At 35.5% G+C, this 12,427-nt stretch overlaps 1 protein-coding gene across 2 annotated transcripts in view; it reads left to right on the top strand.

Annotated features, from left to right (window-relative positions):
- Nucleotides 1-12,427, top strand: part of PHTF2 (putative homeodomain transcription factor 2) — a 111,408-nt gene that overhangs the window by 65,286 nt on the left and 33,695 nt on the right. For both annotated transcript variants that reach the window (XM_019744554.3, XM_074340641.2), the window contains exons 6-7: nt 2,269-2,434; nt 3,348-3,512. In XM_019744554.3, the coding sequence (XP_019600113.1) occupies nt 2,269-2,434; nt 3,348-3,512 (331 nt within the window). The remainder of the gene's footprint in view (nt 1-2,268; nt 2,435-3,347; nt 3,513-12,427) is intronic.

The raw sequence follows: 12,427 nt of genomic DNA, 5'->3' as shown, positions 1-12,427 counted from the left end.
CGTTCCCCTTTTCTAGTGCATTCTATTGGCAGAATTTTACAGACTATAACAACCTCCTGTTGAGATTGAAAATCGTTTTTAGGTTCCCAGCCCTAGTGTTACAGAGAATGGTGGTCATGGGGCTGACAGTGCATCTAAATAACCAGCAAGAGGTCATATCAAATTGAAGTTCTTTAAGATGTTTTTTTGCACCTAAAATTCTGAACCTCGTAAGTAGCATTTGCATCCCCCTCCTTTTAAAAGATAGTTAAGTTACTGATAGGTAATAAAAGTACTATTTACCAATCAATATTAGGTACATATTTACCTAATGTAAGGAACTTTTCAAATTGTTTTACATGTATTACCCTACTTGAATCCTATGTACCTATATACATTTTTTATAAAGAGGAGTAAACCAAGGCTCCAAAAAGTTAAGGAACTTGATCAAGGTCACATTAGAGTTCATATTAAAAACAACAAAAAACTCAATTTGTCCAAATTCCAGACTCTTATAAAATAACTAGAGAATTTACATTAAATTCCAGGGTAATTCATAAAGAGAATTAGCATTTTTAAAATTTTAAGTCTTTTTTTCTTTTTTTTTTTTTTTTTTTATTAATTAGTTTCAGGTGCACAAGACAAAGCAAAACTTAGACATTTATCATTTATATCCCTCACACTGTGTGAACCCCCCTCCCCCTTTTTTTCTTTTTAAAGAAACTTATTACTCAAGAGACTATAAAGCTGAAATTTGTTTCATGATACTTCCTAAACATATTAGAAAATAAAGTGGTGTTTTAAGCTGAAATCTTGGTATGCTAGACCAGGATTCTTCTAGTTGCAGGTGGCAGAAACTAAATATAATCCAGCTTTTGTAAAAAGTGGTTTTTTAATCTTTACTCTTATCATAAAAGTTTTCAAAACAAAAAACAAACAAAAGAAAACACCCCAGGAAACTAGATAAATTTACGCAATAACCAGAGTGACCATATGTTCCAGTTTGCCAACTGTCTAAGTTTACTTGTGTTGTCCTCGTGCTTTTATTAACAGCTCTCATCTCACTCTCAAAAGAGCCCTAATTTAGATGCTAAATTACATAATCACTCTAAACACCCATATGCCCATCTCTTTGATTAAATAGTTAACATTTTGGCATATTTACTTAATCTGTTTTGTTAAAGTAAATTGTATACATCATGACATTCTACCCCTGAACACATCAGTATGTGGCTCTTCAAAATAGGCTCATGACACAATCATATTACAATGATCACATCTAACAAAATGAACAAAAATCTCCTGATACTCAAATTCTCCACTTGTCCCAAAACAGAATTAGGTACTTGTGGGCCCATGGTTCAAGCATTGCTGAATCTAGAGGCTCAGGTGATATCTTCACTTTTTATGCTATCGCCTCTGCTTTCCTGATGGTGGTCTCATGCTTAGGGAGGCTTTTTCTGAGTGGTGGCTGAGGTGCCTCTAGCGATTTCATATTTCCATAGATAGTCCTTAGTGTTTGTGATCCAGGAGGAAAGCCTTCTTCAAGCACCTCTGTTAATCCCTGAAAACAATCCCGATTGGCCCTGCTCGGGTCGCATGCCCATCTTTTTATTAATTACTGTGCCCAGAGTGAAGACTGGGGCAAGCCAAATTACATGTCTGTTCCTGAGGTGAGAGAAATCAGACCATTTGATTGACAGATAAGGAGGCAGATTCCCAAAAGATAGAGAGTTTATGTCTAGAAAGCCTAAGGGATGATGAGCAGGCAAAAGCAAGATTTCTTCTTCATGTGGTAATGGTTAGCATTAATGGGTGCTTAGTGGTTTCCCTGAAAAATATTTCCAAGTAAATTTGTGTTATTAATTCTGAGTAGCTAGACGTCTATTGAAAAAGCTTTTTATAGCTTTATTATACACTTACCATAGACTTGCTTATTTGTTAAACAAAGAAATAAGTGCCCTTGAGGTTACTGTGGTTCTGTTGATTGTCTGAGCTCTTACCAGGAATGGCATTAGATGCATATGCATGTAGTTTTCATTGCAGTGTTAAGGGGTGTACTTTAGAGACCCCGTTGGGTGATATCTTGTTCCAAGAGTTTATTACTGAACAGCATGGTTAGCCAGTGGCAAAAAATAAGACAGTTTGATGGAGCTTGTCTGGAGTAACATTTACACTCATTTAAATTTAGAAAAATCTGGCAAGAAGCATTGTTAAAACAGTTTTTAAAGCTTTGAAGAAGTGACGGTCAGATCTGTACTTAAATGTGTTTTCTTTCCCTCTTTGTAGTTGCCGCAGTAGTATTATTCTGTTCCGCTTCTAGCCCACACAACATACCTCTGACGGAAGTGATCGGGCCGATATGGCTGATGCTGCTGCTGGGAACTGTGCACTGCCAGATTGTTTCAACAAGAACGCCCAAACCTCCTCCAAGTACAGGGGGCAAAAGAAGAAGGTATTGTCTGTTTAAAAGTGATTTCTGCAATTTGAATCCAGGATTGTTCTTCACTTGAATAAAATGGGATCTTGTAAAGATGTTCTTTCAAATGAAGCGTTGAGCTTCAGAATCAGCTACCAGATGATTTAGTTTCTGTATTTGCTACAAGGCCATTTTGAGACACCTACCTGTTTTTGTTTTTTTTCTTGATGCCCATTTCTGAGGCATCTAATATCAATGTAGGCAATATATGTTAAGTGGAGTGGCTAATAATTCCTACCATTTACAAAATCTTGTTCTTATAAGATGTTTTGGCAAAAACAAGAGCCAAGAAAAATTTTCAGCTAAATTGTATTTCTTAAGTACTATTTGAAGCTGTTTAATATTATCCCCTATATTAAGTAAACATAGCAAATCTCACTGGCCATGCAACACAATGGAGTTTTATGTGAAGGGTCTTTCAGAGCAATTCCTCTTTTGAATATTGTTGCTAAGATATTGTGACATTTGCAGTTTTGGGATTTTGAGATATAAGCACTTTTTATTTTGAAAAGATAATACCTGCATTAGATAAATAGCATTGCTGATCAATTATAATGCTTTTCGATCTAAATTTTCTTCTTTCTTCATCTACAGATAAGTGGCATTCACCTAGTGAAGAAATGCTTTTATAAATATCTGTCTAATGCGATCTTACAACCTAATGGCCACTGACCTGTCCATATGAGCAAGGAATAATACCTTAACATTTATAGAAATTGGTCTTGAATATGTACTTTATATTTGGATTAACTTTTATCCAGTAAACCTGAATTTTATTATGTATTAAAGTTCCTGTGTTTTATGTTTACTAAAATTTTGAACATACTACTGAGAAAGTGGTTGTTAAAATTTTAAAGCTACCGTCCGTTCTTAATCTCTTCTGATGAAGGAAATTAAGGAAAGCAGCCCATTTGGAAGTACATAGGGAAGGAGATGGTTCTAGTACCACAGATAATTCACAGGAGGGAGCAGTTCAGAGCTACGGTACAAGCACTACGTACAGCGTTGGCGCTGTCTTCAGAGATCTCTGGCATGCCGCTTTCTTTTTATCAGGGTTTGTATTTATTCCGGGTTTCGTATGGTATAGAGACGCACTATCCCTTTTCTGGCCCTTCAGTCTCCGGTATTGATGACTTGAAATATGATAGCCCTATTATGGATTTTGGTTTGCTAAATTATAATGCTACAGATGATGAAAAAATAGAGACCATAAAGTTTACTTTGGAATATGTGTAAATACATAGGAGAGTGAAGATATACCATCAAAATATATGTAGTTCGGATTTCTTGATTTTGGCTTCTTTTGTGATTTCTCGAGTACTGTTTTACTTCTATTAAGTTGATTATTTTTATCAGTGGTAATTAATGGCTTAATTAATGTCATGTGAGTTGTATGGTACTTTAAAATTTAATCTTTGCCTCAGTTATCTAACATGATGTGAAATAAAACATAAAGGCATTGTTATTTAAAAGAATAAAATATATTCTATACTATGAAATTCTATTTTTGTATATTGGGCTTTTTGTATAGTTCGTACCACAATAAAGATTTACCAAATACGGAAATGTAATTATGGCAAATTTCAAAAATAAATTCAACGTAACTCAATCTCATATTTTAATTCTGAATAGTTAATTCAAAACATTTAAGAGTTTTATTACTAGTGCACATGTACATATAATTTTTAATACAGTTAAAAGGCTATGATTAAAATACTGAGTATAACTGATAAAGGTTGCTGAGTTAATAAAGAAAAGGGATACTGCAAATAACTGTTTTAGTCACTTCTGTTAACTTCTCTACTAATATCATTGTTTCATCAATTTGTGATTGTGCTCTTCTGATAAAGTTTATCATGCATTATATAATTAAGCAATTCTATCCTGGGCATATTTTAATTGATTGCAATTTGGGGGAAATTTTCCAGAATTTTAATAGTTTGTAGTCACATTGCATGAAGTTGCTTCCTCCAGAGGAGATACAGATTTAGTTTTTAACTTGCGTTGGATCTGTCTCTATCTCTTAGTCTTTCTACATATATATATATATATACATATATATATTTACATATAGATAGATAGATAGATCCATATATATATATATATATATGTATGTATGTATATCTAGCTATCTATCTATATATGGCTCTCCTTTCTAACAGTAGGATGTGACAGTTTTATCACTGCAAAGTCAGTTTCTTAAACATTTCTCAAGATTTCTTGATAAGCAGTTATAAATTGCATAGTAGATATGTTTTGCTTTGGGAAATCATTTAGTTGTTTTGGTTGTCCAAACCTGATACTGTATTAAGTAGTATTCAGAATCCCACCAACAGTAGGTTGGTGCCTTTGGAAACCATGTTTCTCAAATGAGAAGTCAGACTTCACTTTCCCTCCTTATGGGCTGTAGAATGACCAGTCATTGATATTATAATAGCTAAATCCCTTTGAATTTATTCCCCTTTATCATGACAACTATAATCTAAATGTTTTTAAAGATACACTGTTTTCAACTATCTCATTCTGGCGCTGATTTGCCAGCATATGAATAAGAAGACTTTTTTTTTCTTTAAAGATTTTATTGGGGAAGGGGAACAAGACTTAATTGGGGAACAGTGTGTACTTCCAGGACTTTTTTCCAAGTCAAGTTGTTGTCCTTTCAGTCTTAGTTGTGGAGGGCGCAGCTCAGCTCCAGGTCCAGTTGCCGTTGCTAGTTGCAGGGGACGCAGCCCACCATCCCTTGCGGGACACGAGGATTTGAACCGGCTACCTTGTGGTTGAGAGGACACGCTCCAACCAACTGAGCCATCCCTGAGCTCAGCGGCAGCTCAGCTCAAGGTGCCGTGTTCAAGCTTAGTTATAGGGGGCGCTTTCCACCATCCCTTGTGAGGAATTGAACTGGCAACCTTGTGGTTGAGAGCCCGCACTCCAACCAACTGAGCCATTCGGGAGGCAGCTCAGCTCAAGGTGCCATGTTCAATTTTAGTTGCAGGGGGCAGAGCCCACCTTCCCTTGCGGGACTCGAGGAGTTGAACCGGCAAGCCCACTGGCCCATGTGGGAATCGAACTGAACCGGCAAGTGGAGTTAGGAGCATGGAGCTCTAACCGCCTGAGCCACTGGGCCGTCCCTGAATAAGACTGTTTTAAATATTAGTTTTACAGAAAGATCTTAGGAAAAACGTTAATTTTAGAAATTCTAAACTGAGTTCTGAAATCTTGATAATGTTTTGTTCTCTCAAGTCAGAAAGGGCTTAAACTGAAATATCAGCTGCGACTTAAAATTGTTTCTGGTGATAAAAAGTTAAGGCATCTGAATTAACATAACTGATGGGGAAATAAATACCTAACCACACAAGAATCTAAGTTGTGTGTGTGGTGTCTTGTCGGTTTTCTAGATATTAGGATAAAAACTACTATTTTTACATCTTGTATTTATAAGTTGGAAAGGCCCTATTTATCATCTCTAAGTACATTTCCTTCTCAAAATAAAGCTATTCTTTTTTTTCTTTATTAGTTTCATGTGCACAAAACAAAGTAATACTTAGATGTTTATCATTTATATCCCTCACACTGTGTCAACCCCCCTCCCCCATCCACTATCCCTCTGACATTGCACACAGCCATTACATTTCCACGTCTCTATTCCTAATGCTGTACTCCGCTTCTTGTGTGTGTGTGTGTGTGTATGTATGTATATATGTGTGTGTGTGTATATATATACATATATACATATATACACATACACACACACACACACACACACACACACACACATATATAAAAACTTGTAGTTGACCTTCATTATTGTTCAGCTTCAGCTTCAGGTGTACAGTGCAGAGATCAGGCATCTACATCATCCCTGAGGTGGTCTCCCTAATGAGAGAAGTGTCCATTGTATACCCTACAAAATCTTTACAACATTATTGATTACATTCCCCAAATTAACTTTCGTATCCCCGTGGCAATCTTGTGGTTACTGACTGCTTTCTAATCCCCTCACCTTCTCCCCTAGCCCTACCCCCCCATCTAGCAACCCTCCGTTTTTCCTCTATGTCTCCGAAACTGTTTCTGATTAGTTCATTCACTTATTCTCTTCTTTAGATTCCACATATAAGTGAGATCATATGGTGTTTGTCTTTCTCTGTCTGACTTATTTCACTTACCATAATGTTCTCTAGGTCCATCCATGTTGTTGCAAATGGTAAAATTTCTTTCTTCTTTATGGCTGTGTAATACTCCATTGTATAAATGTACCACAGTTTCTTAATCCAGTCATCTACTGATGGGCATTTCGGTTGTTTCCATGTCTTGGCTCTTGTGTATAATGCTGCAATAAGCATAGGAGTGCATAAGTTTTTTTGAATTAGAGTTTTGGATTTCTCCGGATAGATACCTAGGAGTGGATTTGCTGGATCATAAGGTAGTTCCATTTTCAGATTTTTGAGGCACCTCCATACTGTTTTCCATAGTGGCTGCACCAATCTGCAATCCCACCAACAGTGCATGCGGGTTCCCTTTTCTCCACATCCTCGCCAGCGCTTGTTGTTTGTTGATTTATTGATGATAGCCATTTTGACTGGGTGAGGTGGTATCTCATTGTGGTTTTTATTTGCATTTCTCTGATGGTTAGTGAGGTTGAGCATTTTTTCATATGTCTGTTTGCCATCTGTATGTCCTTTTTAGAAAAATGTCTCTTCATGGCCTCTGCCCATTTTTTAATTGGGTTGTTTCTTTTTTTGGAGTTGAGTTGAGTGAGTTTTTTATAAATTTGTGATATTAACCCTTTATCGGATATGTCATTGACAAATATCTTTTCCCATTCAGTAGGATCCCCTTTTGTTTTATTGATGGTTTCCTTTGCTGTGAAAAAAACTTTTTAGTTTGATGTAATCCCACATGTTTATTTTTTCTCTTCCCTTGCGTGAGGGGATATATCAGTAAAAATCTTACTCCGGAAAATGTCTGTAAAGTTTCTTCCTCTATTTTCTTCTAGGAATATTATGGTTTCAGATCTTACATTTAAGTCTTTAAGCTATTTTGAATTTATTTTTGTATATGGTGTAAGGAGGTGGTCCAGCTTCATTTTTTTGCATTGTGTCTGTCCAGGTTTCCCAGCACCATTTATTGAATAGACTGTCTTTACCCCACTGTAAATCCTTGCTTCCACTGTCGTAGATTAAATGACCATATAGGCATAGATTTATTTCTGGGCTCTCTATTCTGTTCCGTTGATCTATGTGTCTGTTTTTATGCCAGACCATGCTGTTTTGATTACTGTAGCCTTGTAGTATAATTTGATGTCAGGTATCATACCTCCCACTTTGTTCTTATTTCTCAAGATTGCTGAGGCTATCTGGGGTCTTTTATGGTTCCATATAAATTTGAGGATTATATGTTCTGTTTCTGTGAAAAACGTCATTGGTAGTTTGATAGGAATTCTGTTGAATATGTATATTGCCTTAGGCAGTATGGACATTTTGACTATATTAATTCTTCCTGTCCATGAACATGGGATGTGTTTCCATCTATTTGTATCTTCTTTCATTTCTTTCTTCAGTGTCTTATAATTTTCTAGTACAGATCTTTTACTTCTTTGGTTAAATTTATTCCCAGGTATTTTATAGTCTTTGAAGCAATTGTAAATGGGATTTTTTTTAAATTTCTCCTTCTGATGTTTTATTGTTGGTATATACAAATGCAACTGATTTCTGAATATTAATTTTGTATCCTGCTACTTTACTAAATTCATCTATCAGCTCTAATAGTTTCTTGGTGGGGTATTTAGGGTTCTCTATATATAGTATCATGTCATCTGCATATAATGACAATGTTACTTCCTCCTTACCGATTTGGATGCCTTTTATTTCTTTTTCTTGTCTGATTGCTGTGGCTAGAACTTCCAGCACTATGTTGAATAGAAGTGGAGAAAGTGGGCAACCTTGCCTTATTCCTGATCTTAAGGGGAATGGTTTTAGCTTTTCCCCATTGAGCATGATGTTAGCTGTGGGTTTATCATATATGGCCTTTATTATGTTGAGACATGATCCCTCTATTCCCATTTTCTTAAGGGTTTTTATCATAAATGGCTGCTGGATTTTGTCAAATGTAAAGCTGTTCTTTTTAAAGCAAGGCATACATAGTATTTCTCATTAAAAAAATTAGGAATTATTGTAAAAGAACTCTGTGAACCTGAGAAAACAAAGCCAAAGAAAGTATGAGTTTAAACAGATATAGAAGTGAACCATATTTCCTAAGGATTTAGTATTTTAATTTAAGTGAATTATAGTCTTAAATTAGCATAATTATAGTTTCTACTAAAAATATCAAATAGAAAGAATTACATCTAGATTGCATCTCTCTTCAGTATAATACCCATTTCAGAATTCGGATAGATCCTAAGATTTATTTCTTATCCTTTAAGATTCATTTGACCTTGACAATATTATTGTAAAGCAGTCGGTAGGAATTATGCTCTTTTTTTTAGTAGAACAAGCAACATAAACTTGGTGCTTAAGACACAGAGACCAGAATAAAAGCAGTTCCCAGGCTAACTCATATGCCCTACTGACCTACCTTAAAGATTTCTGTCCCATTTAGCCTCCATATTTACTGTATTTAACACTAAAGTCACAGATTTAATAAATTGGTTTTCTTCACATAATGGAGTACACTATATAATATAAGATAAAGTGGAATGTAGTCCCAGCAGAGATTTTTGGTATTAAGGATTAAAATTTGTTTTTCAGTGACTTTAAACAGTTCAGTCATTTAAGCTGTGAATTGGGTGAAGCTCTGTTGCCTGTCTTCCACAGACAAGGATGAAGACCGTGTAAATGCCAATATATCCCAGATTTTTAAAGACTATCTTATGGCCACACTAGATAACTCATTAAATTTGCTAAAATCACTGTATTTTAGAGTTGGACTGGTCCTAGAAAGATTACAAGTACCATAAATAAACCTAATTTGGTACACACTTCTCAAACTTATGTGTTGTAGAGGCTACCTGGGAGCCCAAAAGTCTTTGAAGGTCTATGTTAGCACATATTCAGGGTGCGTGAATAGCTCCAGATAGCAGGGATCAGAATATGTAGGCTCCTGTGTCACTTTCTTATATCTGAGATGTTATGTAGTCTGTTTCCTTAACCACCTCTCTCCGCTTGGTGCCTAACCTTGTGGAAATGAGAGTAGAACTACCAATTTCATACTATGTTCTAGAATAGGAGTTATCTGCTACTGTTAACTTTCCCCCTAGAAACTCTCCAATGTCTTTTAATACTAAAAGAATGATCTTCAGTTGGATCTGTTCATGTACCTCTGAATATTTTTGAGAGCACCAACAAATACTTCCAACTTTTCTTTTCCCATGGCAATACAGAGTACCATAAGTGTTTTTGATTACCTGACTAGCTTTTTAATGTAGAAACACGCTGGTTTTCATGTTGGTACAGTAGATTTGAGATTTTATAAGCTAGTAAGTTCTTTAAAAGCTGTGTTAACTTTTTGTTTAAAGTGTTTAATGTGAAAAACACATCCAGTGTTATAGTTTATTTATGGTGTAGATTGTACATTTGTTCTCATTTTTTCAGAAATAATTGATAAATCAAAGATCATCATTGATAAATGATGTTCACAAAAGTTCTTAGTTCCCAAAAGAACTAAGGTAATTTTATACATATATTTCTAAAGGTCATTTCCTCCTGAGAGTATTTTTGACATAGAGCTATTAGTCCTCTTGAATGTCAAGCATAATACTTTAAAGAAAACTCTACACAGGTCATACCATCCAAAGATTTAAGTGGCAATCTAGTTATAAAACTGTAAGCATTGACCATGGCAATATAATTGCACATTATTTCTTTGCAAATGCTTTTTGTTCAAAATCCAGTGCAGGAAATACTGTTTAAATCATGGAGTAAGTAAAATCAGTATAGACTTGTTGTATGTCTCCTGTTTTCAAAATACTGCTAACCTCACTGCACAGATCCTGTGACTCACGGGGTTTGGGTTGATCTAAAAAAATACTGTTAACTCTCGTTTTATTAAGTAAATGTATTATATGCATTAGGTGTAGCTATCAAAAGGTAGATATTTTGTGGATAATACTAAAAAGTACCATTTCTTTCTGTATGTGAATTCCTAATACCAGCTTCTTTCTACCCTGCTTTTTATTTTTGTTAGAGAATGATGATTTAGGGAGTGATATGTGTTTATTTTAAAATCAAAATGCTATTTACCTTGCTTCAGTTTGTTTTGTACGTATTTTAAAGTTCACTTAAATAGAAGTAGCTTTCCTTTAAAAAATACTCAAAGAATTGTACAATATTTATTTGTTTAATAAATCTTATTCCCACCACTTTTCCTTAATATTATTACTCCCTAAAACAAGGGAAGGAGAGAATTACTTAAACATGTGAGTCGTGGTAACCTGTGTTCCTTTTGAGAAATTAATATTCTGTAAAGTTTTAACTTTCAGCTATTAACTGCAATATGAATGATACAGTACGGTCAATGTGAAACTAAAACTCACCTGGAACAGTCACAATTTTTGACCCTTTTTACCTGCATTAATTGCAGTTTAGCTCTCCTACCATTTCTCCCTTCAGCCTTTCCTCTATGCTCACATCCAAAGAATGCCCTCATCAGGGTACAAATCAGTTTGTACTTTTAGGGACAAGTTTCATGCTTTTCACATTTATGAAGACTACAGGGCAGTCACTTTGTAGAATGTCCCTTAATTTGGGTTTGTGCCAGTGGTGCTCTGGGTCTGGCTCCAAGTGACTTGTGAGAGTCGAATACGCATTTCTCTTCCCAATTCAGTGTTCAGTGTTATCAGTTGGTACTTGCGATTGACCATGGAGGGATTATGTACACCATGGAAATCAGGAAACACTACAAATAAGGACTTTGTACCCCTGGAGAGCTGGTCATTCAACATTTAGCAGTGTCCGGCTGGGTTAGTAGTGTGATGTTTCTTCACGATTAAACTTAAGTTATGCATTTTTGGCAGGAATATCATAGAAGTGACACTTTATTCTTCTCATTGCATCCTATCTGTGGCAAGCAATGTAGATTTGTTCCCTTACTAGTGATATTTACATTAATCACTTCATTAAGATAGTATCTGCTTGTAAGTTTATTTTTCCCTTTATGATCAATAAATGTCCTGTGTGAGCATACAGTAAGATTATGAAGACAACTCATTTCTCATCCTACCTTTTCCTTCTAGTTTTAGCATCCATTGATGATTCTTGCCTGAATTATTGTTATGATTGCCAAATGGTGACTTTTCTAACTCCATCATTCCTTCTACATTTATTAGTTGGCATTCTACTTTAAGGAAAAGCTTTCCCTTATTTATTTACTCATGGCTTTCTATTTTATTCAATTTGTTACTGTCATTTATTTTGATGATCAGATTGTCCTGAATTTGGCCAGTGGAGCCCCTCTGAGCAGTTTCTTTGTCTTTTTGACATGTCCCGGTCATTCTTTGAGCACTCCCTTACTTCCTGGCACGGTAGAATGTTTCAAGTTCAGCTTGTACTTCCTCTGCCTCAGCCCTGGAATCAGCCATTCCTTCAAAGAGAGTATTCTATAGAAACCAAGACCTGAGTGCTACGTGTGCTCATTATTCATTACTATTGGCGTGTTCGACCCCCAGGCCTTCGGTGGGAGAGCTAGAAACTGTGTGTGTGTGTGTCCCTTTATGTTTATATTTATTTTTATATGTGTCTAGATATAGCATAAACCATGAATTTGCAATGATAGCTCCAATTCATGTACAATGCCACAGAGTTCATTTTATCTTCTCCTTTTTATTTATATTTTCCTTCTCTGTCACTGAAAAACAAGTGCTCATTGTCATCAATATACTTTCTTATTCTATTAATCTTCTGTATGTAGCCCATCTCCCAATCCTGCTGGGCTGCTCTTGGCATCCTGCCCTAAAATTGTCTTCGATTGGGCTGC

This window comes from Rhinolophus sinicus, chromosome 4, assembly GCF_057876585.1.
Source record: "Rhinolophus sinicus isolate RSI-liver-muscle chromosome 4, RSI-T2T, whole genome shotgun sequence".
In the NCBI taxonomy this organism is placed as follows: Eukaryota; Metazoa; Chordata; class Mammalia; order Chiroptera; family Rhinolophidae; genus Rhinolophus; species Rhinolophus sinicus.
The sequence above is the reverse complement of the archived record's forward strand: the minus strand, read 5'-3'. Positions and strand labels throughout refer to the sequence as shown.